This window comes from Pseudophryne corroboree, chromosome 2, assembly GCF_028390025.1.
Source record: "Pseudophryne corroboree isolate aPseCor3 chromosome 2, aPseCor3.hap2, whole genome shotgun sequence".
Lineage (NCBI taxonomy): Eukaryota > Metazoa > Chordata > Amphibia > Anura > Myobatrachidae > Pseudophryne > Pseudophryne corroboree.
Window position 1 is genome coordinate 215,220,928 of NC_086445.1, and position 26,434 is coordinate 215,247,361.

Consider the following 26,434-nt stretch of genomic DNA (forward strand, 5'->3'; position numbering starts at 1 on the left):
TAATGTATAAGCAAAATCATCAAAATTGTTTATCTAGAAAAATGATGTATTTGTTTTCAAATTCCCAGCAGTGGGAGTGCCATTGTCTTTAGAGAAGTCTCACATTTTTAGAAAAGGGAAGTTTCTCTTAGACATGTCCTGACCGGTGTTCTTCCAGTATGACACAGGCGCTAATGCTGATGGGAGTATGTACAGTATGTGAAAGGCTGCAGTGACCAATCATTTTCCTACATTTTATCCATGGATTTTTAAGACTTGTTTACATGACCATAAAGATTCTTCTGAGCATGGTTTATTATTGCAGTTTCAATTTTTGATTTGTAAATTCTCATCAGCTGGTTATTTCAACACTTCTAGGATTACCCTTAAAATACTGTGGGCCTATTTTTCATTATTGTAAAAGTTCCCCTGTTCAATATAATAACAGCCTGTACAGGCAAAGCTTAAATGTAGTAATGTCATCACTTTACTGCCAGGTTCAGACCTGCCTGCCTGATGTACAGCCATGCATGTGCGAGAGATCCCACTATGGGGAAAAAAGAATGCAGTAATGTAATATAGGTTACAATGGTCAACATCTATTGCTTATGTCCTAAAAGTACTGGTAAACTTATAAGTGGGAGAGATGTTTGTTCGAGGTTTCTGACCTATATTATTTAACCCCCCAGGAAAATGTCTGTTTTTTGCAAAACAAACTTTTAGATTTTGGACTTTAGTGAAAGCCAGTTATAAGGGTTCATGGGGTATGGATGTAAAGAAAGGGTGGGTTCCATCCATTAGATCCATTTCAGGTCTTAAGCCTGAGAGCAGGTTGATTAGTACCTGCACGTGTAAGAGGCTGATATAAGGTGTATCAGGACTTTATTCAGGGTGTCACTATCTGGCGGAACAGGCAGCAGGCTTGTTATGAGACTGTGAATTACTGGCTATGAGTGCTGTGCATATGTTAGTTGTAGGGGCATTAGGTACTACCACTCCAAGGGAGGGAGTTTGTTTCGTTTAGTTAGTTCCGAGATGGTCTAGGATTTATTTAGTTTGTTCTATTTTCTGTACTGCACAATAAAACTAACCGGCTAAATTTCACGAAAACCCTGGACTGGTGTACTGTTTGGCTGCTGTATGTTTGGACGTGCCCATCTACCCCAGGAGAGGAAATTCCTACCTTGATCTCCTCAGACTTGCTAAAGTAGTTTGGTAAAAATAGGCCCCTATGCATTTTTATTGGTAATTATTCACCACACACACACTGAAATTTGCTGCAGCTCATATTGAGCATTTGACTGCGTACCTAGCCAGATTCCAAACATTTATTATTATTATTATTATTATATTACTACAGGTTAAGTATCCCATAACCAAATATTCCGAAATACGGAATTTCTTGAGTGAGACTGAGATAGTGAAACCTTTGTTTTCTGATGGCTCAGTGTACACAAACTTTGTTTGATACACAAAGTTATTAAAGATATTGTATTACATGGCCTTCAGGCTGTGTGTATAAGGTGTATATGAAACATAAATGAATTGTGTGAATGTACACACACTTTGTTTAATGCACAAAGAGGCAGATGTATGAAACTGTACCCTAGCATTCCTTATGTGCACTTGGCACTTCACCGCAGTGTTTAGAACTCACCCTTCTCCCTAATGCTGAATGCTGCTCCCGGCCCTTTAAGAATTTGATATGTGCAGGGGTGGTGATGCAGTCACACCCCTCTCTTCGGCATTCGTTGTCTCCCTGCATTGTCTGTGCCTGTTGGCCAGCATCCTCCGCGCACCTGTGTCTGCGCATGCGCGCTGGATGGAGACAGACGCCGGGCTCCCCAGGCAGCCGGTACAAGGGTGAGGCAGGGATCTGTATGTAAGCTGGCTCCAGTATTCTGAGCCAGCGGCCACTCAATGCACCCGGCAAATGCAGGGAGGTGCCACGCTGCAAGTCCTTAATTTAATGGAGAATGCTGCCGGCTGCACTGAGGAAATGTCCTGTCAGAAGTGAATATTTTGAAGACAGAAACTTTATTACACAATAAAGAAACAAAACAAAAAAAACCCCAGCAGGACAACAGCAGCGCCAGCCCAGACCTGCCGAAAAGACAGAAGAGGCTTAAAGAGCGGTAAGGTCCAGCAAGATCCTTCATACATTAGGTAGCCGACGCCAGCATATAGGCATAGAACCCCAGACGAAGCGGCACCATGCAATATGTGATTTCCTTAAAATCCCACTGTGAGCCGCATCATACATAGTGGTGATGCGGGACTTAGCGTGCGCTATGTGCAAAAAGCACATAGCGCACGTTCGTACATCTGCCCCAAAGTTATTAAAAATATTGGCTAAAATTATCTTCAGGTTGTGTGTGTATATGAAACATAAATGCATTCTGTGATTAGACTTGGGTCCCATCGCATCTCATTATGGTTTGCAATTATTCCAAAGTATGTAAACATCCGATATCCAAAATACTTCCGGTCCCAAGCATTTTGGATAAGGGATACTCAACCTGTATTATTATTACCAGTTATTTATTTATATAGCGCACACATATTCCACAGCGCTTTACAGAAAATATTTAGCCATTCACATCAGTCCCTGCCCCAGTGGAGTTTACAATCTTATGTGGTAAATGTTTAATAGATATAACACTTCCTACTTCGCCTCACTACTGAAGGAGGAAGGGACATCGGCAAGATGTAAGAACATCTTGTTTGCCAAAGCGGGGGAGCAAAACCTCCCCCCTCCAGTGATGTCCCTCTGAGCTGACGTGCTGTGTCTCCTTCGTGGCCGGCTCCTGTGTGCATGCGCAGGATCTCGCTACTCACGCGAAATCCCAAGCGCAGTCCGGAGCCAGCACCCGTCACAGGCAGGGTCAGCTCTGTCTCTGTTGTGGTCTATGGGCATCGCCACCCGAAATTGACAGCTGCTGGTGTTGGAGCGGTCAGCATACAATGCCCATGCATATCTGCCTGCTTTTAGAAGGCATAGCGCCCCTGTCACTGTGCCAGCACCGCAGCCATAATACATGGGGGAGAAGCGGTATCAGCGCACGTTATGTGCGGTACACCTGTCAAACCGTAACACAGGTGTCCTAAGGCTAGATCAGGGAGGACAGAAAACTCCAGCGGAGCAGAAGGGCAAAAGCTTCTCCCCCATGTCGGTATAGTGCACAGTTATCATTTCTCCCCCATATCGCCAGATCATACATTTACCCCTGTATTCCCTACCCCATGTACATGTACACACACTCACATTCACACTAGGATTCATTCTTGTTGGAAGCCAATTAACCTACCAGTATATTTTGGGATTGTTGGGAGGTAACCTGAGTAGCCGCAGGAAACCCACGCAAGCACTATCTCCACAAAGTTAGGGCCATGGTGGTAATCAAACACGTGACCTCAGTGCTGTGAGGCAGTAATGCTAACCGTTACACCGTCCGTGCTGCCAACATTTAATAGATAACGCTGTCTACATCCGTTTTACTGCCTTTAACAAACATGCACTGCTTGATATTTCTTTCATATTAAAAAAAGAAAACCTTTTCTTTATTAAATGAAGCAGAACGTGAAAAGCAATAAAATGAAAAACAATGTTCAGTTTTACCAACCAGGCAGGCTTTTAACACATAAGAGAAAAATGCAAACCATAGAATTATAAATGATAGAGGGGGAAAGAAAGGTATGTTGTTGAGAGAGCCTAGATCTAAACCTGGAGGAAGATCAATCAATGAGAGTGATTACAAATGAACAATGTGGTGTAATGCGGTGTCATATCCTGGATCATTGTTTGCATGTATTTATTTGAATTGTGTTTTGCAGGTGGTGACTTTGTGGTACAGAGCACCTGAGGTGTTACTTCAGTCTACGTATGCCACACCAGTAGACATGTGGAGTGTAGGATGCATCTTTGCAGAGATGTTCAGGCGGAAGTGAGTACATTGACCGTTCCCCAGCATTTCACTGCTCAGTGGTTTTTCAGCTGTTGGGTATATGACATTTTACTAAAATGTATTAGTCATCTGCAAACTACTAACGCACAACATCATCTTTCTAAAGAACATTTAATCTGTTTTACTGGAAAAAAAAAAATTTCATCAATTTCGTATGTGTAGGCAAGCTATATAGTTTTATTTTTACAGGTACAGATGGGATGAGTACTAAGATCCCGGCGGCCAGGAGGCCGACAGCTCGGATCCTAGCGACAAGCGCAGCGTGTTCCCTCACGGGCTCGCTGCACTTGCCACACTTCGGGCCCGGTGGGGTCCTTCCCACAGGTTTCTATTCCCCTCCGGGTGGTGGCGTGGACCACCACCCAAGAGGGGTAACCAGTCTGCGGTCAGGACTTTCAGCTGGTTTCGGGATTCCGGCATCTGTATCCTGACCGCTGGGATCCCGACAGGCGGTCAATTGACTGCCTCCAGTACACATAGCGATTTTCATTTAAAAGCATATTGGATCAAGTTTTTTTTCTATGGACTTTTGCTAGGGAAAATAAAATAAAAAAAAAATGACAAAAAAGTTTTCTTCCGAAAGCTATTTCTGCTGCGGGGTACACTGGGCTCCACAAGGAATGGACAATGGGGTGTAGAGTAGGATCTTGATCTGAGGCACCAACAGGCTCAAAGTTTTGACTGTTCCCAGAATACATAGCGCCGCCTCCTATATCACCCCGTCTCCCTTCACAGGATCTCAGTTTTGTAGTTGGTGCTGCAGTAGCAGGCACTTAACAGAGGGGCTGCTTCAGGCAGCCCTTAGAAGAGCACTTTTTTCCTCAGGAAAAAAAGAAGACTTCAAGGGCAGCAGCAGTGTTACATGTCAGTGGACATTCACGGCTGCAGCTCCGGCTCTCCCCAGCGGCGCTGTACACTCCCGAGCCCTGGTTGCCGGGTAACTACAGCAGGAGGCTCCGGTTTTCTTCTTGTCAGGCACACACGACGGGGGCTCTCCGTGATCGCGTGGCCGCGCTTCGGGAGGTGGTAAGTGGGTCCCGCTTGCGGGACCCGGTCTTTATCGCGATCCGGCACGGTCAGTGGGAGGCAGGCCGCGCACGCTGGCGGTGGACACTGTGACAGTGCAGGCGATCCCACTAGATCAGCAGGGCATGGGACAGGTCAGGTTTTCTCTATAAACCGTTTTATTAGAGCCCGCAGTACCCGGTGGTTTTGCCAGCAGGGGGATAGAGCTTGGAGTAGGGCCTGGACTTAGGCCTGCGTCTGGTCTCCCTCAAGGTTCAAATATCTGCCTTGTCTGTGTGGTTTCAGGGAAAAATTGCGACCTTACCTGATGTGCGTACCTTTACTCAGGGCGTGTTGCGTATCCAACCTCCCTATGTCCCGCCTGTGGCTCCTTGGGACTTGTCGGTGGTTTTGGAGGCGTTACAAGAGTCTCCGTTTGAACTTCTTGGTTCAGCTGACCTGGCTTTCCCTTAAGGTGGTGTTTCTGCTGGCTATTGCTTCAGCTAAGAGAGTGTCGGATTTGGGTGCCTTGTCCTATAGTTCCCCATATCTGATATTTCACCGTGACCGGGCGGTTGTTAGGACTCGTCCCGGCTATCTACCTAAGGTGATTTCTTCGTTCCACCTTAATCAGGAAATTGTAGTTCCGGCACTTGTTACTCCTGATTTGTCTCCCAAAGAGCGGTCTTTGGATGTGGTACGGGCTCTCCGTATCTATGTGAAGAGAACTGCTCCTATTAGGAAATCGGATTCTCTTTTTGTTGTGTTTGGGTTTCACAAACAGGGCTGACCTGCTCACAAGCAAACTCTGGCCAGATGGATTAGAATGGTGATTGCACATGCTTATGTGAAGGCTGGTCTCTCTGCTCCTGATCACATTAAGGCCCATTCTACTCGGTCTGTTGGTCCTTCATGGGCGGCCCAACGTGGTGCGACCCTTGAACAATTGTGCAAGGCGGCTACGTGGTCCTCTGTGAACACGTTCATAAGGTTCTATGCCTTTGATACTGCCGCTTCCCAGGATGCTTCCTTTGGACGCCGGGTTCTTGTGCCCGCTACAGTGCGTCCCCTCCCATAAGGAACTGCTTTAGGACAACCCCATTGTCCATTCCTTGTGGAGCCCAGTGTACCCTGCAGCAGAAAACGAGTTTTATGGTAAGAACTTACCTTTGTTAAAACTCTTTCTGCGAGGTACACTGGGCTCCACAAGGCGCCCACCCTGACGCACTTAGCTTCTTTGGGTTGGTAAGGCATTAGCCGCTGACACTTCTCTTGTCGTGAGAATGCGGTGTTGTGGCTACTAACCGTTGTCGTCTCTTTTCCTGCTACTGCAATGGACTGGTTAACTAAAAACTAAGATCCTGTGCAGGGAGGCGGGGTGATATAGGAGGCGGCGCTATGCATTCTGGGAACAGTCAAAGCTTTGAGCCTGTTGGTGCCTCGGATCAAGATCCTACTCTACACCCCATTGTCCATTCCTTGTGGAGCCCAGTGTACCTCGCAGAAAGCGTTTTAACAAAGGTAAGTTCTTACCATAAAACTCCTTTTTTTAAGCAATTAGTGCAGCCAGCTAGTTCTGCTAAGTATAACTTAGTACTGTCTGACTCCTTTATAGGGGCTGAAATGAATCCGTGTATTGTATTAGGGTTTTTTATCTTTATTCCTTTACCGTTCTATTGTGAATAGAAACTAATGCAAAACTTACATGTGCAGGATCCTTATGGTAGGAGTAAGCATGAATCAGGCCAGGAATCATGAAATTTGGGATGCGGGCTCCTTTTTGTAGGTTTCAGACCACAGTACCTTAATGCAATTTTGCTAAATGTTCGTGTGTTCATAAATAATACATTATGTAAGCTTAGTGGGCCCTGTGGGTGAAGAGTAACTTTATTTTTGTTCTGAAAGTTCCAGCGATATTGCAATCTCAATGACCCCAATGCAAACATCACTATACCCACTAGTGATCAGGCGCCTGAGATATGAGCCAGTTGAACTGGATGCTGTAACTGACAGCGTGGCTCGGAGCTCACAACCCAGCCACGTTTTTGTGCAGTGGATGTTAGCTATATGGAAGGTGGTTAATTTTACCCCAGTTTCATTTGCTCAGTGCTCTGTCTTGTACGGTTATATGAATTTCACTTGCTGCACTTAGTATACTTGAATTGGCTACCAAGCTGAGCATTCACCTACAACCCACAGTTGATCCTTCTCCAGACTGTTAAACTTATAGCTGAGATGAAAATGGGATATATGTAAGTCTGTGCCCTAGATACAGATGTGTCCTCAAACTTGTAGCCTCAATACGTCACGCAAGAGACGCTGCTGCTGTATCTTGGCATTTCGTATGCAAATTCAGAGACTCCGTCGCACACAGATCTAAAAGTGTTGCACATCAAATTAATCAGCAGAGTCTCCTGGTGCATACTGGTCAATCATATTGTGTCCAAGGTGCTGTTTCAGTATCTGGCATTCCAAGTGGGGCTGTTTGAAGCGACTACAGCAAAGATATATGAGGACGCATCTGTATTGTCCATTATTAATACATTATTATGGCGATGCTTTATGTCAGTGGTTTCCAAACTCTGTCCACAAGGAGCACTAAAGCTGGGTGCACGCTGGAGCAATGGACATTTGTTCTGATATCGGAAAGAACACCTGTGAGCCCAGATTTAGTGTACACACTGGAACTAGTTCAATGAAGGATGTATTGATCATGTTACTTTTTATATTATTATTAATATTATTACATTTTATTTATAAGGCGTCTCGTGTTCCGCAGCACTGTACAAAGGACAGTACGGGGAGACAAAACTTAGCATTACAGTAAATAAATAACAAAAATAGAGTACAGGTAACAAAGAGCACCACAATTCTCAAACCATAATACAGCTAGGATGTAAGTAGCGAGGGAGTAATCATTGTACTACTAGGGGCTGGTGGCCATAGATGGAGATGAGCCTTTACCAGCAGGAGAAAAAGCGGTTAAAGCTGGTCACTGAGCAGGAGAGAGCTGTGAGTGAAATGTGTCGAGAAGAGGGCTTTGACAACAAGAGGAAAGATGGCCCTGCTCTGAAGAGCTAACAATCTCTAGTGGGAAGGGGCGGCAGATAGATTACATGAGGTGCAAGCAAGCGGGAGGCAGCCTGATGGCAGTATGTAAGCAAAGCAGAGATGTTCAAGGCATGAGGCAGGGGGATGGAGGAGCAGCATAAGGACTAGGTTATGCATCGGAAAGGGTACGCTTTGATGAATAAGTGTGTTTTCAGTGCCCGCTTGAAGCTTTGCAAGGTCGGGGAGAGTCTAATGGAGCATGTGAGCACGTTCCACTGAAGGGGTGCTGCACGGGCAAAATCTTGAACTCGAGCATTGGAAGCAGTGACCAGGGTAGATGAGAGGCGACGGTCATTGGCCAACCGTAGGGAGCGGGAGGGAGTATGAAGGGAGAGGAGGTTGGAGATGCCCTTGTATGTTAGGGTGAGGAGTTTGAAGAGGATTCTGTAGGGGAATGGGAGCCAGTGCAGATTTTATTGAAGGGGAGTAGCAGATGTGGAGCGGTGGGAGAGGAAGATAAGCCTAGCTGCGGAGTGGAGGACAGATTGGAGGGGGAGCAAGATGGGAGCAAGTAAGGCCAGTGAGGAGACCAGTAAGTGGATGATAAGGGAGAGAAATGGCCTGATGCGAGCAATGTTGTTTAGCTGGAACCGAGAGGATTGTGCCAGAGCTTGTATGTGGGGTGCAAAGGAGAGGGAGGAGTCAAGAGTGACGCCCAAGCAGCGGAGTTGGGGAACGGGGGAGATGATGGTGTTGTCAACAGTGATAGAGATATTGGTAGGGGGTGTTACTCTGGCTGTGGGAAAGATAATGAGTTCAGTTTTGTCCATGTTGAGCTTCAGAGAGCGCTCAGCCATCAAGGAGGAGATGGCAGAGAGGCAACTGGAAACCTGAGAGAGGACAGAGGGGGACAGATCAGGAGAGGTAGAGTTGTGTGTCATCAGCATAGAGGTGTTATTGAAGGCCAAAAGAGTTAATGAGCGCACCCAGGGAAGAGGTGTACAGGGAGAACAGAAGGGGGTCTCCATTAGCATAAACAAGTCACTAGCCATAACGCCAGGTTTGATGTGCAGCACATTAAATCTAACGACCGATGCTAGCGTCCGTGGGAGCATGTATATCACACGTACACACTGAGTTAGGTGATTTGTTCTGAAACGGCGAATCAGCCAGAAATCGCTCCAATGTGTACCCAGCTTAACTGTCAAGGGTTTTCATATCACCCGCCAGTTGCACTGTGTATCACCAACTGTCACATTATAAAAATCCACAGGTGACCTGGAAAACATCAACGGTTAGTGCTCTGAGCGGACAGAGTTTGGAAAACAGTGGCGTATGTGGTTGTTACTGAAAGCTGCTGTATTAGCAATGGTATATAGTCCTATGAGGAACAGATAAATCATTACAAGTGTTCCAGAATGTGATGGGACAGACCTGAAGTGCAAGTGTGTCTTACAAACATATTATAATAGGTGTTTGTGACACACTTGTGAAAAGACATACTGTAGATTATCTTTCTATTTTTGTCTTTTGAGATGCCAATAACCGGTAACTATCTTGATCCATGAAAAGGTAACATTCAGTTGTTGATCTTTTCTTTAGACCCCTCTTTTGTGGAAATTCCGAAGCTGACCAACTCTGCAAGATTTTTGAGTAAGTTCTATTTAACAACTGGAATACAGAACATTTTATGTGCTAGAAGTGGATTTTGCATGCTAAAAAATGTGGGCACCCTTCCTATTGTTTAACTATTTATCAGGAAGTCAGAAATATTAGGTTACAGATTCACCTTTTAGTTAGATAAATAACTTGGAGGAAGAGGGATTTTTGCACTAAATTATCCATTACATACACTCCACTAGAGTGTATCCATCTTGTCAATGACGTAAGCTTAGGTAGGTGATCGTATCTGTAGCGTATACCTCACAGGTATTTAGCATTTCACTGTTAAGGAAAACAAATGTCTCAAGGTGGTCTATTCATGATTGTAATAGAAAATATAAAGAAAAAGTTGCCTTAAGGTAAGACTTACAAGAACCAGTGTCCATAAAAGGGGTAATTTTTGGGGGTAGGAACTAGGCAGGTCCTTCCACAACATTATGGCAATGTAAAGGTTTAAGTAGGGTATGTGAGTGGCCATGCCCATAGGCAGCATCCATAATGTGCCCATTTAGCATAGCAGTTTCGGGTGAGAAGGGAGAGGACTATAACCCCATTTTGTGATGGGTGCATGTATAATACTGAGGAAATGGCGCCTAAAACAGGAGAGCTCATTTCTCATATGACAGTGTCTTTACTTATTGTGTCCCTTCTCTCCAGTATGATCGGACTCCCATCTGAGGATGAATGGCCAGAGGACGTAACATTGCCACGTTCAGCCTTTTCACCAAGGAGTCAGCAGCCAGTGGAGAAGTTTATCCCTGAAATTGATGCCACGGGTGCCCAGCTTCTGCTGGTAGGGATTGATGTCCAATATTACATAGTGTGGTAGAGAGAAAGAAAAATGACATAAAAATAAGGACATATACATAATATAAAATACCAGCATTCTCATCCATATGTTAATTGAGGGAGAATACGATCTCATTATAGACTATAATGGCTGGAATTTTCCTTTCTTTTTTTTTTTAAATGCCAACCTTTATGCACTTTTTATGGTAAGCAGATAAAATGTAATGAATACTTCCACTTATTTCATAATGTTAACAGATCTTTTGCGGAAAAGTACATGTAGAATCCTCTCATAATGACTTGTCTGTAAACTCAAAATGGCAATGGGACAGTTAGTACGATGTGCACACACTAGTACAATGTGTGCACGATGCGACATCGCCTGTGACAGGGTCCCGAAATCGGCAAGTGCATACACACTAGCCGATAAGGGAGGGGGAAGGGGAGCAATATCGCACATTGGCCCTGCATACAGGTCCGACGTGTGATGCTGGATATGTCCCGCAGGAGCGCACATCATATCATGTAAGTTCATACACACTATACAGTATCGCAACAAATCAGCCGTATCATCGTATGCGATATTGCGCAGTGTGTACGCACCTTTACAGACATGGAATCCCCAAAAATTACAATGCATCATATGTACTGCAAACTTGTACGATGTCTGTAAAAGCAGGAGAGGTGGACTAGGATATCCATTATTACGGTACTTGCTGTTTCCCTCTTCTTTAGCACTGATTTGATAATGATAGTGTAGTAATTACATTAATAACTTTATGAAGTTTACCATATCTGCTCAAAATACTACATTTCCATTTATTTCTCTTACGTCCTAGAGGATGCTGGGGACTCCAAAAGGACCATGGGATATAGACGGGATCCGCAGGAGACATGGGCACACTATAAGACTTTGAATGGGTGTGAACTGGCTCCTCCCTCTATGCCCCTCGTCCAGACCTCAGTTAGATTCTGTGCCCAGAGAGACTGGACACACACTAGGGGAGCTCTCCTGAGTTTCTCTGAAAAGACTTTGTTAGGTTTTTTATTTTCAGGGAGACCTGCTGGCTACAGGCTCCCTGCTTCGTGGGAGTGAGGGGAGAGAAGCAGATCTACTTCTTCTGAGTTTAAAGGCTCTGCTTCTTAGGCTACTGGACACCATTAGCACCAGAGGGTTCGATCATTTGGTGCGCCTAGCTGCTTATTCCCGCAGCCGCGCCGTCAACCCCCTCACAGAGCGTGAGTATAAAGAAGAACAGAAGACTTCAGTGACGGCAGAAGACTTCAGTAATGAGGTACCGCGCTGCGCGTCATGCTCCCACACACACTTATGGCGGCACTTGCAGGGCGCAGGGGGGGCGCCCTGGGCAGCATGATTACTGGAGTTAGACAATAAATCTGGCCAAAATATATATGTCAGAAGTACCTAGGCGATATAGCCCCCACCAGTATAAATATTTTAAATTTGAGCGGGACTACAGCGCGCTGGTGAGGGGGCATGGCTTAGCCCTCACAGCTTACCAGCGCCATTTTCTCTTACACAGGATACAGAGACGCTGGCAGGACCTCCACTCTCCTGCACAAGTAACAGGGAGCAAAACGGCGGGGGGGGCACAGTAATTTGGTCCGATTACCCATTGAGGATAACAGCGCAAACAGGTCTGAGGCAGTGTGTATTTGCTCTCAGTACCAGGATAGGCGCTGGGGTGTGAGCTGGTAAACTCCCTCTGTGTGTCTCTAACAGGCTTTCCGTGGGTCTGTCCCCTGTTGCCAGTGTGTTGGTGCGTGTCGGTACGTGTGTGTCGACATGTCTGAGGCTGAGTGCTCTTTCCCGGAGGAGGTTGCTGTGGGGGCGGATAAGGTGCTGGGAGTGACTCTGTCGGCACCGCCGACTGCTGATTGGGTGGATATGTTGAGTACATTGAATGCAAATGTGGCGTTATTGACTAAAAGACTAGATAAATCTGATTCTCAGACACAAACGTGGAGAAAATCCATGGAGGATGCCTTGTCTCAGGTCCAGACCCCCTCAGGGTCACAAAAGCGTTCATTTACCCAGATGGCGGATACTGATACCGACACGGACTCTGATTCCAGTGTCGACTATAGTGAGGCCAGTTTAAATCCGAAACTGGTTAACGTATTCAGTACATGATTGTGGCAATTAAAGACGTTTTGCATATTTCAGAAGTACCTGCTGTTCCTGATATAAGGGTTTGTTTGTATAAGGGAATAAAGCCTGAGGTGACGTTTCCCCCCTCTCATGAGCTGAACACTCTTTGTGAAAAAGCTTGGGAATCTCCTGACAAAAGGTGAATTCTAATGGCATATCCTTTCCCCTCTGACGACAGGGAAAAGTGGGAGTCATCTCCCAATGTGTACAAGGCTCTATCACGACTGTCCAAGAAGGTGGCGCTTCCGTCTCCTGACACTGCTGCCCTTAAGGACCCTGCGGATCGTAAGCAGGAAATGACCTTAAAATCCATTTACGTCACTATGGGTGCGCTGCTCGGACCTGCCGTGGCGTCGGCATGGGTGAGTAGTGCTATTGGTAAGTGGGCAGATAATTTGGCATCTGACTACACTGGATAGGGATAGCATTCTTTTGACTCTCGGTTATATCAGGGACGCTGCAGCTTACCTAAAGGATGCGGCGAGGGATATTGGCCTCTTGGGATCAAGGGCCAATGCCATGGCAGTCTCGGCCAGGAGAGCGCTGTGGATTCATCAATGGAATGCTGATGCCGACTCGGAAAGCTATGGATGATCTCCCATATAAAGGTAGTGTCTTGTTTAGTGACGGCCTCGCTGACCTGGTGTCTACAGCTACAGCAGGTAAGTCATCCTTTCTTCCTTATGTTCCTGCACAACAGAAAAAGACGCTGCATTATCAGATGCAGTCCTTTCGGCCTAATAAATACAAAAAAGGAAGAGGGTCGTCGTCCTTTGCCTCTAAGGGTAGAGGAAGGGGGAAAAGGTCGCCTGCTGTGCCAGGCTCCCAGGAGCAGACGTCCTCCCCGGCTTCTGCCAAGTCCACCGCATGACGCTGGGGCTCCTCTACGGGAGTCCGTACCGGTGGGGGCGCGTCTCTGACTCTTCAGTCAGGTCTGGTTTCACTCTGGCCTGGATCCTTGGGTGTTAGACATAGTGTCCCAAGGGTACAAACTGGAGTTTCAAGAAGTGCCCCCCACTGATTTTTCAAATCAGCCTTGCCAGTTTCTATCCCAGAAAGGGAAATAGTGCGTGCTGTGTCAACAGCGTGTCATTGTCACGGTACCCCCGTCTCAACGGGGAGAAGGGTTTTATTCGAGCCTATTTGTCGTACCAAAGCCGGGTGGCTCGGTCAGACCGATCCTGAACCTAAAATCCCTCAATCTGTATTTGAAAACTTTCAAGTTCAAGATGGAATCTCTTCGAGCAGTGATCTCCATTCTGGAAGGGGGGGATTTTATGGCGTCAGTCGACATAAAAGATGCCTACTCACATGTCCCAATATATTCTCCACATCAGGCTTTCCTGAGGTTTGCGGTTCAAGATTGTCAGTACCAATTTCAGACGTTGCCGTTTGGTCTTTCCACGGCCCCGAGGGTCTTCACCAAAGTAATGGCGGAAATTATGGTACTCCTACGCAAGCAGGGTGTCACAATTATCCCGTACTTGAACGATCTCCTGATAAAGGCAAGATCAAAGGAGCAGTTGCTAAGAAACGTGGCACTCTCCCTGACAGTTCTGCAACAGCATTGTTGGATTCTAAATTTGCCAAAGTCACAGTTGATTCCGACAACTCGACTGTCTTTCTTGGGCATGATCCTGGACACGAAACTGCAGAGAGTGTTTCTCCCAGCGGAAAAATCTCTGGAAATCCAGTTCATGGTCAAGGAGATTCTGAAACCGGCAAGAATGTCAATTCATCAATGCACTCGCGTGTTGGGGAAGATGGTTGCAGCTTACGAAGCCATTCCGTTTGGCGGGTTTCATGCCCGGGTATGTCAGTGGGACCTGTTGGACAAGTGGTCCGGGTCTCACCTGCACATGCACCGGAAAATAAGTCTATCTTCCAGGACCAGAATATCTCTCTTGTGGTGGCTTCAAAGTTCTCACCTCCTAGAGGGACGCAGGTTCGGGATCCAGGATTGGGTCCTGGTGACCACGGATGCACGTCTCCGAGGCTGGGGAGCAGTCACACAGGTAAAAAAAAAATTTCCAGGGAAAATGGTCAAGCCAGGAAGCTTGTCTGCACATAAACGTTCTGGAATTAAGAGTCATCTACAACGGCCTTCTGCAAGCGGAACACTTTCTTCGAGGTCTACCTGTCCTGATTCAGTCGGACAACGTAACAGCAGTGGCGTACATAAACCGCCATGGCGGAACAAAGAGCGGCGATGGCGGAGGCCACAAAAGTGCTCCGCTGGGCGGAAAAACATGTAAGCACTCTGTCACCGGTCTTCCTTCCGGGCGTGGACAACTGGGAAGCAGATTTCCTCAGCAGACATGATCTCCATCCAGGAGAGTGGGGTCTTCATCAAGAGGTTTTTGCAGAAATGACAAGTCGTTGGGGAATTCCTCAAATAGACATGATGGCGTCTCGCCTCAACATGAAGCTTCAGAGATATTGTTCCAGGTCGAGGGACCCTCAAGCCAGTGCAGTGGACGCCCTGGTAACTCAGTGGGTGTTTCAGTCGGTATATGTGTTCCCTCCACTTCCACTCATTCCAAAAATGATAAGGATCATAAGAAGAACAAGGGTTCAGGCAGTACTCATTGTTCCAGATTGGCCACGGAGGGGGCCTGGTATCCGGATCTTCAGGAATTGCTCATAGAAGATCCCTGCCCTCTTCCTCTCAGAGAGGATCTGTTACGGCAGGGGCCGTGCGTCTTCCAGGACTTACCGCGGTTGCGTTTGACGGTGTGGAGATTGAACGCCAAATCCTAGCTCGAAAGGGTGTTCCCGGGGAAGTCATCTCCACTCTCCTTAAGGCTAGAAAGGAGTTCACGGCGAAGCATTATCACCGTATTTGGAGAAAGTATGTGTCTTGGTGTGAAGCCAAGAAGGCTCCTACGGAGGAGTTTCAGCTGGGTCGTTTCCTCCATTTTTTGCAGGCAGGTGTGGATGCAGGCCTGAAATTAGATTCCGTTAAAGTGCAGATTTCGGCTTTATCTATTTTCTTTCAAAAAGAATTGCCCACCCTTCCAGAGGTTCAGACTTTCGTGAAAGGAGTACTGCACATCCATCCTCCGTTTGTGGCACCGTGGGATCTTGACGTGGTGTTGCAATTTCTTATGTCTCACTGGTTTGAACCTTTGCGAAAGGTTGACTTGAAATTTCTCACTTGGACAGTGGTCATGCTTTTGGCCTTGGCGTCCGCAAGACGGGTGTCGGAATTGGCGGCTTTGTCTCACAAGAGCCCCTATTTGATTTTCCATGTGGATAGAGCGGAATTGAGAACTCGTCAACAATTTCTGCCGAAGGTGGTTTCTTCGTTTCACATAAACCAACCTATTGTGGTGCCTGTGGCTACGGATGCCTTGGCTGTTTCAAAATCTCTCGATGTAGTCAGAGCTTTGAAATTTATGTCGCCAGAACGGCTCAAATTAGGAAATCAGAGGCTCTGTTTGTCCTATATGCGCCCAACAAAATTGGGGCTCTTGCTTCCAAGCAGACTATTGCCCGCTGGATCTGTAATACGATTCGGCATGCTCTTCTTCGGCTGGATTATCGTTGCCGAAGTCAGTGAAAGCCCATTCTACCAAGAAAGTGTGCTCATCTTGGGCGGCTGCCCGAGGAGTCTCGGCGCTTCAACTTTGCCGAGCAGCTACGTGGTCGGGTTCAAACACTTTTGCTAAGTTCTACAAGTTTGATACCCTGGCTGATGAGGACCTCATGTTTGCTCAATCGGTGCTGCAGAGTCATCCGCACTCTCCCACCCGGTCTGGAGCTTTGGTATAGACCCCATGGTCCTTTTGGAGTCCCCAGCATCCTCTAGGACATAAGAGAAAATAGGATTTTAATACCTACCTGTAAATCCTTTTCTCCTAGTCCGTAGAGGATGCTGGGCACCCGTCCCAGTGCGGTCTGTTTTTGCAGTAGTATTGATTGTTATTGTTTCTGTTACACGGAGGTTGTGTATCGGTTATGTTCAGCTTGTTGCTGTTTTTAGTTCATGCTGTTGACTGGTATTGCTTAAAAGCCATGTTGTACGGTGTGTTGTGGTGTGAGCTGGTGTGTTTCTCACCTTTTGGTTAACAAAAATCCTTTTCCTCGAAACGTCTGTCTCCCTGGGCACAGTTCCTATTACTGAGGTCTGGAGGAGGGGCATAGAAAGAGGAGCCAGTTCACACCCATTCAAAGTCTTATAGTATGCCCCTGTCTCCTGCGGATCCCGTCTATACCCCATGGTCCTTTTTGGAGTCCCCAGCATCCTCTACGGACTAGGAAAAAAGGATTTACAGGTAGGTATTAAAATCCTATTATTTATATCAAGAACATTTGCATATGGTGTAACTTTATTTCAGAGATTATTTTCAGTGTTATAATTTTCAGTGATAAGGTTTCACATTTTAAAACCGTATGTACAGAGTGTAAAGTACATTGTCACTTGTCCTCTACTTTTTGACCGTTTAAAACCAGTTAACTAGCATGGTCAGATTTCATGCAACTGCACCGTCCCACCCTGTCCCCCGTTTTTAATGAGGAGATCCGTTCTGCAGATGTGTATAATATAATGTTTAAATATTTTAAAAAATACTTTTTCAACTTTATTAAATAAAATACATTTAAAAAAACAATGTAGTTAATTCATTTGAAGGGAAAAATCGTCAGTTAAGTTGTTAATTAGTGTGTTCGAGTATCTGAATTATGTGTTGTGAGAGAGGGAGGAATGTTGCACAGAGAGAAAGATACGACTTGTAGAGTGTGGGGAAGAGGCAGAGTGAGTAAGAATTATGCCAGGTTCCATTGCAATCCCCATATTTTAGCACCAGTAATGCAGATCACCTATATCAAATATATTTCAGTACTATATCAATCTGTGTGCATTAAATACCACCCTCTTGGTACCGATATGTCACTCAAATTGTCACCATACAGACACTATTAATGCCAGTATTCATATTGTCCACAGCGGAATCGGTCTTCTATCCTGGCTGCGGGATCCCTGCAGTCAAGAGACCGACGACGATCCCGACAGCCGGAAAACCGGTAGCGAGCGAATCATGTTTCCTTGCTGGCTCGCTTCGCTCGCCACGCTTCAGGCCCAGTGCCAACCTCCACACCACCACTCGAGTGGGGATTTCATCTGGCGGTCGGGATTCCAACCGCCGGTATTACATTGGGTTTTGGGATCCCGACAACCAGCAAATCGAATTACTCCCATCCGCAGAGTGCATAAACTTCTAAATACTTTATGTTTCTTTGAATGCAACATATAATCCGTGTGTGTAGAGAGGCCATGATTGTTTGGGGAGAAGTGTTGGTTAGTAATAGCATTGCTTGCTTTAAGAGTCCATCTTGCCTCATGAAGTCTGTTGTTTAAGATATATAGATATATATAATATTTATTTATTACAATTTAAACTCCATAACATGCAAGTATAAACTGACACTAATCTGTTTTACTTCTCGCAAAACCATAGTCATATACAAAATTAATGTGTTCCAAAGAGATTGTATGCTTGCTCACCACCCCCTGCCTCTTATGCATTACCTACTTATACAGTTACAATTGCTCTGACAATACAGTGTTGTTAAATATACCATCGACTGCAAACCAGAGCTGTGTGCCTCTTAAAATGGCTGCATCTCTAAAGATAATCTTTCCAACCAGCCAAATAGCTGTCTGGTTGGAATAAAAATCTGGTAATTTATGGGAGCAAATAACCATCGTCCGTTTGCTCCCAAACCTTGGAAATCCAACAAATAAGTGTTCAGACAATTCGATTACATCCATTTGATTTATCCCACTTGTCTGAATTACTGTTTTTGTACTTTTTTCGCTATATGGGAGCTAACGGCTGATTGTTTTCACCCATAAATGACCTGAATTTTGTTCCAAGGAGCCAACTAGTTGCCTGGTTGTCCATATGCAGATATAAACCCTTTCAGATGTGTATAATAAGCTTATTCCTTTAGCAAATAGTAAGCTTGAAAAGAGATAAAGTAGGAAACTACTGGAAGGAAATTTACAAACCGTTACAACAGGTTCCAGACAATTGGAAAATAATAAGAATTTACTTACCGATAATTCTATTTCTCATAGTCCGTAGTGGATGCTGGGGACTCCGTAAGGACCATGGGGAATAGCGGCTCCGCAGGAGACTGGGCACATCTAAAGAAAGCTTTAGGACTATCTGGTGTGCACTGGCTCCTCCCCCTATGACCCTCCTCCAAGCCTCAGTTAGGATACTGTGCCCGGACGAGCGTACACAATAAGGAAGGATTTTGAATCCCGGGTAAGACTCATACCAGCCACACCAATCACACCGTATAACCTGTGATCTGAACCCAGTTAACAGCATGATAACAGAGGAGCCTCTGAAAGATGGCTCACAACAATAATAACCCGATTTTTGTAACAATAACTATGTACAAGTATTGCAGACAATCCGCACTTGGGATGGGCGCCCAGCATCCACTACGGACTATGAGAAATAGAATTATCGGTAAGTAAATTCTTATTTTCTCTAACGTCCTAAGTGGATGCTGGGGACTCCGTAAGGACCATGGGGATTATACCAAAGCTCCCAAACGGGCGGGAGAGTGCGGATGACTCTGCAGCACCAAATGAGAGAACTCCAGGTCCTCCTCAGCCAGGATATCAATTTTGTAGAATTTTACAAACGTATTTGCTCCTGACCAAGTAGCTGCTCGGCAAAGTTGTAAAGCCGAGACCCCTCGGGCAGCCGCCCAAGATGAGCCCACCTTCCTTGTGGAGTGGGCATTTACAGATTTTTGGCTGTGGCAGGCCTGCCACAGAATGTGCAAGCTGAATTGTACTACAAATCCAACGAGCAATAGTCTGCTTAGAAGCAGGAGCACCCAGCTTGTTGGGTGCACACAGGATAAACAGCGAGTCAGATTTCCTGACTCCAGCCGTCCTGGAAACATATATTTTCAGGGCACTGACAACGTCTAGCAACTTGGAGGCCTCCAAGTCCCTAGTAGCCGCAGGCACCACCAATAGGTTGGTTCAGGTGAGACGCTGAAACAACCTTGGGGAGAAACTGAGGACGAGTCCTCAATTCCGCCCTGTCCGAATGGAAAATCAGATAAGGGCTTTTTCAGGATAAAGCCGCCAATTCTGACACGCGCCTGGCCCAGGCCAGGGCCAACAGCATGACCACTTTCCATGTGAGATATTTTAACTCCACAGATTTAAGTGGTTCAAACCAATGTGACTTTTGGAACCCAAAACTACATTGAGATCCCAAAGTGCCACTGGAGGCACAAAAGGAGGCTGTATATGCAGTACCCCTTTTACAACGTCTGAACTTCAGGGACTGAAGCTAGTTCTTTTTGGAAGAATATTGACAGGGCCGAAATTTGAACCTTAATGGACCCCAATTTCAGGCCCATAGACACTCCTGTTTGCAGGAAATGTAGGAATCGACCCAGTTGAATTTCCTCCGTCGGGCCTTACTGGCCTCGCACCACGCAACATATTTACGCCAATTGCGGTGATAATGTTTTTGCGGTTACATCCTTCCTGGCTTTGATCAGGATAGGGATGACTTCATCCGGAATGCCTTTTTTTTCTTCAGGATCCGGCGTTCAACCGCCATGCCGTCAAACGCAGCCGCGGTAAGTCTTGGAACAGACAGGGTCCTTGCTGGAGCAGGTCCCTTCTTAGAGGTAGAGGCCACGGATCCTCTGTGAGCATCTCTTGAAGTTCCGGTTACCAAGTCCTTCTTGGCCAATCCGGAACCACGAATATAGTGCTTACTCCTCTCCATCTTATCAATCTCAGTACCTTGGGTATGAGAGGCAGAGGAGGGAACACATACCCTGACTGGTACACCCACGGTGTTACCAGAGCGTCTACAGCTTATTGCCTGAGGGTCCCTGGACCTGGCGCAATACCTGTCGAGTTTTTAATCATGTGGAAGACTTCTGGGTGAAGTCCCCACTCTCCCGGGTGGAGGTCGTGCTGAGGAAGTCTGCTTCCCAGTTGTCCACTCCCGGAATGAATACTGCTGACAGTGCTATCACATGATTTTCCGCCCAGCGAAGAATCCTTGCAGCTTCTGCCATTGCCCTCCTGCTTCTTGTGCCACCCTGTCTGTTTACGTGGGTGACTGCCGTGATGTTGTCCGACTGGATCAACACCGGCTGACCTTGAAGCAGAGGTCTTGCTAAGCTTAGAGCATTGTAAATGTCCCTTAGCTTCAGGATATTTATGTGAAGTGATGTCTCCAGGCTTGACCATAAGCCCTGGATATTCCTTCCCTGTGTGACTGCTCCCCAGCCTCGCAGGCTGGCATCCGTGGTCACCAGGACCCAGTCCTGAATGCCTAATCTGCGGCCCTCTAGAAGATGAGCACTCTGCAACCACCACAGGAGGGACACCCTTGTCCTTGGTGACAGGGTTATCCGCTGATGCATCTGAAGATGCGATCCGGACCATTTGTCCAGCAGGTCCCACTGGAAAGTTCTTGCGTGGAATCTGCCGAATGGGATTGCTTCGTAGGAAGCCACCATTTTACCCAGAACCCTTGTGCATTGATGCACTGAGACTTGGCTCGGTTTTAGGAGGTTCCTGACTATAGGAACAGAAGACACGTCGTCGGAACCAGGTGCGATTTTGGAATATTGAGAATCCAATCGTGCTGCCGCAACACTACCTGAGATAGTGCTACACCGACCTCCAACTGTTCCCTGGATCTTACCCTTATCAGGGAATTGTCCAAGGAAGGGATAACTAAAATTCACTTCCTTCGAAGGAATATCATCATTTCGGCCATTACCTTGGTAAAGACCCGGGGTGCCGTGTACCATCCATACGGCAGCGTCTGAACTGATAGTGACAGTTCTGTACCATAAACCTGAGGTACCCTTGGTGAGAAGGGTAAATTTTGACATGAAGGTAAGCATCCTTGATGTCCCGAGACATCATGTAGTCCCCTTCTTCCAGGTTCGCAATCACTGCTCTGAGTGACTCAATCTTGAATTTGAACCTCTGTACGTAAGTGTTCAAAGATTTTAGATTTAGAATCGGTCTCACCGAGCCGTCCGGCTTCGGTACCACAACAGTGTGGAATAATACCCCGTTCCCTGTTGCAGGAGGGGTATCTTGATTATCACCTGCTGGGAATACAGCTTGTGAATGGCTTCCAAAACGGTCTCCCTGTCAGAAGGAGACATCGGTAAAGCCGACTTTAGGAAACGGCGAGGGGGAGACGTCTCGAATTCTAATTTGTACCCCTGAGATATCACCTGAAGGATCCAGGGGTCTACTTGCGAGTGAGCCCACTGCGCGCTGAAATTCATTGAGACGGGCCCCCCACCGTGCCTGATTCTGCTTGTAAAGCCCCAGCGTATACTGAGGGCTTGGCAGAGGCGGGAGAGGGTTTCTGTTCCTGGGAACTGGCTGATTTCTGCAGCCTTTTTCCTCTCCCTCTGTCACGGGGCAGAAATGAGGAACCTTTTGCCCGCTTGTCCACGAAAAGACTGCGCCTGATAATACGGCGTCTTCTCATGTTGAGAGGCGACCTGGGGTACAAACGTGGAATTCCCAGCTGTTGCTGTGGCCACGAGGTCTGAAAGACCGACCCCAAATAACTCCTCCCTTAATAAAGCAATACTTCCAAATGCCGTTTGGAATACGCATCACCTGACCACTGACGTGTCCATAACCCTCTACTGGTAAAAATGGACAACGCGCTTAGACTTGATGCCAGTCGGCAAATATTCCGCTGTGCATCACGCATATATAAAAATGCATCTTTTAAATGCTCTATAGGCAAAAATATACTGTCCCTATCTAGGGTATCAATATTTTCAGTCAGGGAATCCGACCACGCCAACCCAGCACTGCACATCCAGGCTGAGGCGATTGCTGGTCGCAGTATAACACCAGTATGTGTGTAAATACCTTTTAGGATACCCTCCTGCTTTCTATCAGCAGGATCCTTAAGGGCGGCCATCTCAGGCGAAGGTAGAGCCCTTACAAGCGTGTGAGCGCTTTATCCCCCCTAGGGGGTGTTTCCCAACGCACCCTAACCTCTGGCGGGAAAGGATATAATGCCAATAACATTTTAGAAATTATCCGTTATCGGGGGAAACCCACGCATCATCACACACCTCATTTAATTTCTCAGATTCAGGAAAACTACAGGTAGTTTTTCCTCACCGAACATAATACCCCTTTTTTGGTGGTACTCGTATTATCAGAAATGTGTAAAACATTTTTCATTGCCTCAATCATGTAACGTGTGGCCCTACTGGAAGTCACATTCGTCTCTTCACCGTCGACACTGGAGTCAGTATCCGTGTCGGCGTCTATATCTGCCATCTGAGGTAACGGGCGCTTTAGAGCCCCTGACGGCCTATGAGACATCTGGACAGGCACAAGCTGAGTAGCCGGCTGTCTCATGTCAACCACTGTCTTTTATACAGAGCTGACACTGTCACGTAATTCCTTCCAACAGTTCATCCACTCAGGTGTCGACCCCCTAGGGGGTGACATCACTATTACAGGCAATCTGCTCCGTCTCCACATCATTTTTCTCCTCATACATGTCGACACAAAAGTACCGACATACAGCACACACACAGGGAATGCTCTGATAGAGGACAGGACCCCACTAGCCCTTTGGGGAGACAGAGGGAGAGTTTGCCAGCACACACCAGAGCGCTATATATATACAGGGGTAACCTTATATAAGTGTTTTTCCCCTTATAGCTGCTGTATAGTTAATACTAATTAGTGCCCCCCTCTCTTTTTTTAACCCTTTCTGTAGTGTAGTGACTGCAGGGGAGAGACAGGGAGCTTCCCTCCAACGGAGCTGTGAGGGAAAATGGCGCCAGTGTGCTGAGGAGATAGGCTCCGCCCCTTTTTCGCGGACTTTTCTCCTGCTTTTTTATGGATTCTGGCAGGGGTTAAATGCATCCATATAGCCCAGGAGCTATATGTGATGCATTTTTTTTGCCATCCAAGGTGTTTTTATTGCGTCTCAGGGCGCCCCCCCCCCAGCGCCCTGCACCCTCAGTGACCGAAGTGTGAAGTGTGCTGAGAGCAATGGCGCACAGCTGCAGTGCTGTGCGCTACCTTGTTGAAGACAGGACGTCTTCTGCCGCCGATTTTCCGGACCTCTTCTGCCTTCTGGGTCTGTAAGGGGGCCGGCGGCGCGGCTCTGGGACCCATCCAAGCTGGGCCTGTGATCGTCCCTCTGGAGCTAATGTCCAGTAGCCTAAGAAGCCCAATCCACTCTGCACGCAGGTGAGTTCGCTTCTTCTCCCCTTAGTCCCTCGATGCAGTGAGCCTGTTGCCAGCAGGTCTCACTGAAAATAAAAAACCTAATCTAAAACTTTCACTAAGAAGCTCAGGAGAGCCCCTAGTGTGCACCCTTCTCGTTCGGGCACAGAGATCTAACTGAGGCTTGGAGGAGGGTCATAGGGGGAGGAGCCAGTGCACACCAGATAGTCCTAAAGCTTTCTTTAGATGTGCCCAGTCTCCTGCGGAGCCGCTATTCCCCATGGTCCTTACGGAGTCCCCAGCATCCACTTAGGACGTTAGAGAAAATGTGATTGTTGACAACTGCAGTTATGTTTTAAGTTTTAATATTTCATGGTTCTTGTGTAAATTATGTAGGCGGTACAACGGTAATCGAACGTCAACGTCATAATTTTTTGTTCTCCACTATAAAATGGAGTACCATGCTGATGTTTCTGTTTTGGTGGTAGTAATGTATACTTTTTTATTAAGCACCTAAAAAAAAAAAAACAATTGGGATATGCAATGTTGATTTACCCTAGTGTTTTCAATTCTGTTCCAAACGCTTACATTTTCGCTATAACTTGAGACGTAAGGCAGATAAAGTAATTTGTTTGGATTCGGGAGGAAAAAGTTACCTTAGGGGCCCAAATTTCGTCATACTGTCATTCTTCAAATAAACTGGAATAAATAAGCCGCAATTAGTAAATAGTTAGACAAATTGCAAATTCCAGGCTGTGATGTAATGAAGTCCGAGTTCGGCGGCCGTATGGGATGCTGGCTTAACTCTGACTTTTTTATTTATCAGTAGAGAGCTGCTAAAAAAAAGATGCAAGCTTATTTTGTTGCATACTGTATAATGTGGTGGTCTCTTCTGGAAAAAGCCTGACTTGTTCTAACCTTAACTAGTTTACTCTGCCAAGATTTTCACTAAGTAACTGTTAAACTCGTTGGGGAGGGGGGGGGGGGGGGAGCTGTTTGCTGGAAATCATATGGAAAAGCAAATATTGACAAGGTCTCTTTTCTTTCTAGGAAATGCTAACATTTAACCCCCTGAGACGCATCTCTGCATCACAGGCTCTGCACCACTCCTTCTTATCAGAGGACCTGGAGGCCTGCTCCAACTCGGAGCCCTTCCCACACGCACGGGCCACAGCAGACAAAGTGATATAGATGTATTTGCTAGAAGCTGAGTATTTTATTTGTTCTAGATTATCAGGAATATACCATTAGTGGAGAGGAAACAAAGACCAATTCTTCCTCTTGACTTCAGCTAAACAAAAGACACTGCCATTCTTCACTGCCTTAATGGATGGAAGGGACGTCTGCTTAATGTGCCTTTCATCACAAGCAATATCATTCTTTCTAGTAAAGACACTACACCAGTAAATTCAGACTACGATGTCATGATGACATAAGCTAGCTCTTTTGTTTTTTTTTTGCCTGGAAATATTTTTGATTTAACAAAACGTGCAATTGATCTGCCAGTGAAACGTGGGTGCACAAATGAAAGCTGAGTTGCCATCCTGATATATTACCTTTTTAATCACTTTTTGGATTCACGCACATTCTCATGGTTCTTACAATCACATTTATGGATTCTGAACATTCAGCAGTAAGGAGGACTGCACTGAAATTGTGCAAAACCTGGACTTGTTCTACTAACAGGACATGCTTGTTTCAGAGGCTGTTTTATGAAATAGAGGACATATATTGTACTGATGATCATTTACTTCTTGACCTTTGGTCCATTCCTCATACACAGATGGAGGACCCTGTTTTACAGCCAATGTCAAGTCTCCCATATTGAGCTGAGCATTTGATTTTCCTTTCCAGAGTACTGAATGCGTTCCTTTACTACGTCTCATGCTCCTTATTTTTTTTTTTTATTGTATTTTTACTCATTTTACAAATTTATATTTACACTCTTACTACAGAATAGCTTCATAGTATTTATTCCAGGCTCCTTTTTTCAGCTTTCTAAAATTAGATTTAAAGAGTGTACACATTTTATTTTAGTCCATTCCCAACATTTATATATGGTATCAGATTGTATTAACCAGGCATTTTCTACAGATACCTGACTTGTACATTCCCACTAATGCAATAGAAACTTTCAGATGGAAACCAAATGCAATACACAACTGACGCACAATGGTCATAGTTTGTAGTAATACAGTATTATGGAATTCTTCGGTACAAATGGCATAGTATTTTTGCCTATAGCAATCACATAGTATCTTGGATTATTCTGGTAAAAATTAAGGTAAGGTGGTTATCCAGATACTTAAAAACTGCAATTACCAACCAGACTGGGCTGGAACTTGTAGTTCCTCAACAGCTGGAAAGCCGCAAGGTGCCTACTTTTGGTTTGGTTCATGTTGTGTTTCCAAGCAAATCATCAATTGCTGTGCATCATAGGGCATTTGTGATCATTGTATTAGGCTGTAAGATTTTACAGTCTCATTCATGCGTGTTCATGCTTTTTAAAATGTTTAGGGATTTATTTATCAAGCAAATGAAAAGTGGAGAAATTACCCATATCAACCAGGCATC

At 45.9% G+C, this 26,434-nt stretch overlaps 1 protein-coding gene across 4 annotated transcripts in view; it reads left to right on the forward strand.

Annotated features, from left to right (window-relative positions):
* CDK4 (cyclin dependent kinase 4) overlaps window positions 1-25,809 on the forward strand; it is a 127,059-nt gene extending 101,250 nt beyond the window's left edge. For all 4 annotated transcript variants that reach the window (XM_063952307.1, XM_063952308.1, XM_063952306.1 and 1 more), the window contains 4 exons: window positions 3,814-3,923; window positions 9,603-9,653; window positions 10,320-10,455; window positions 24,911-25,809. In XM_063952307.1, the coding sequence (XP_063808377.1) occupies window positions 3,814-3,923; window positions 9,603-9,653; window positions 10,320-10,455; window positions 24,911-25,051 (438 nt within the window). In that variant the 3' untranslated portion in view covers window positions 25,052-25,809. The remainder of the gene's footprint in view (window positions 1-3,813; window positions 3,924-9,602; window positions 9,654-10,319; window positions 10,456-24,910) is intronic.
* The last annotated feature ends 625 nt before the right edge of the window (window positions 25,810-26,434 follow it).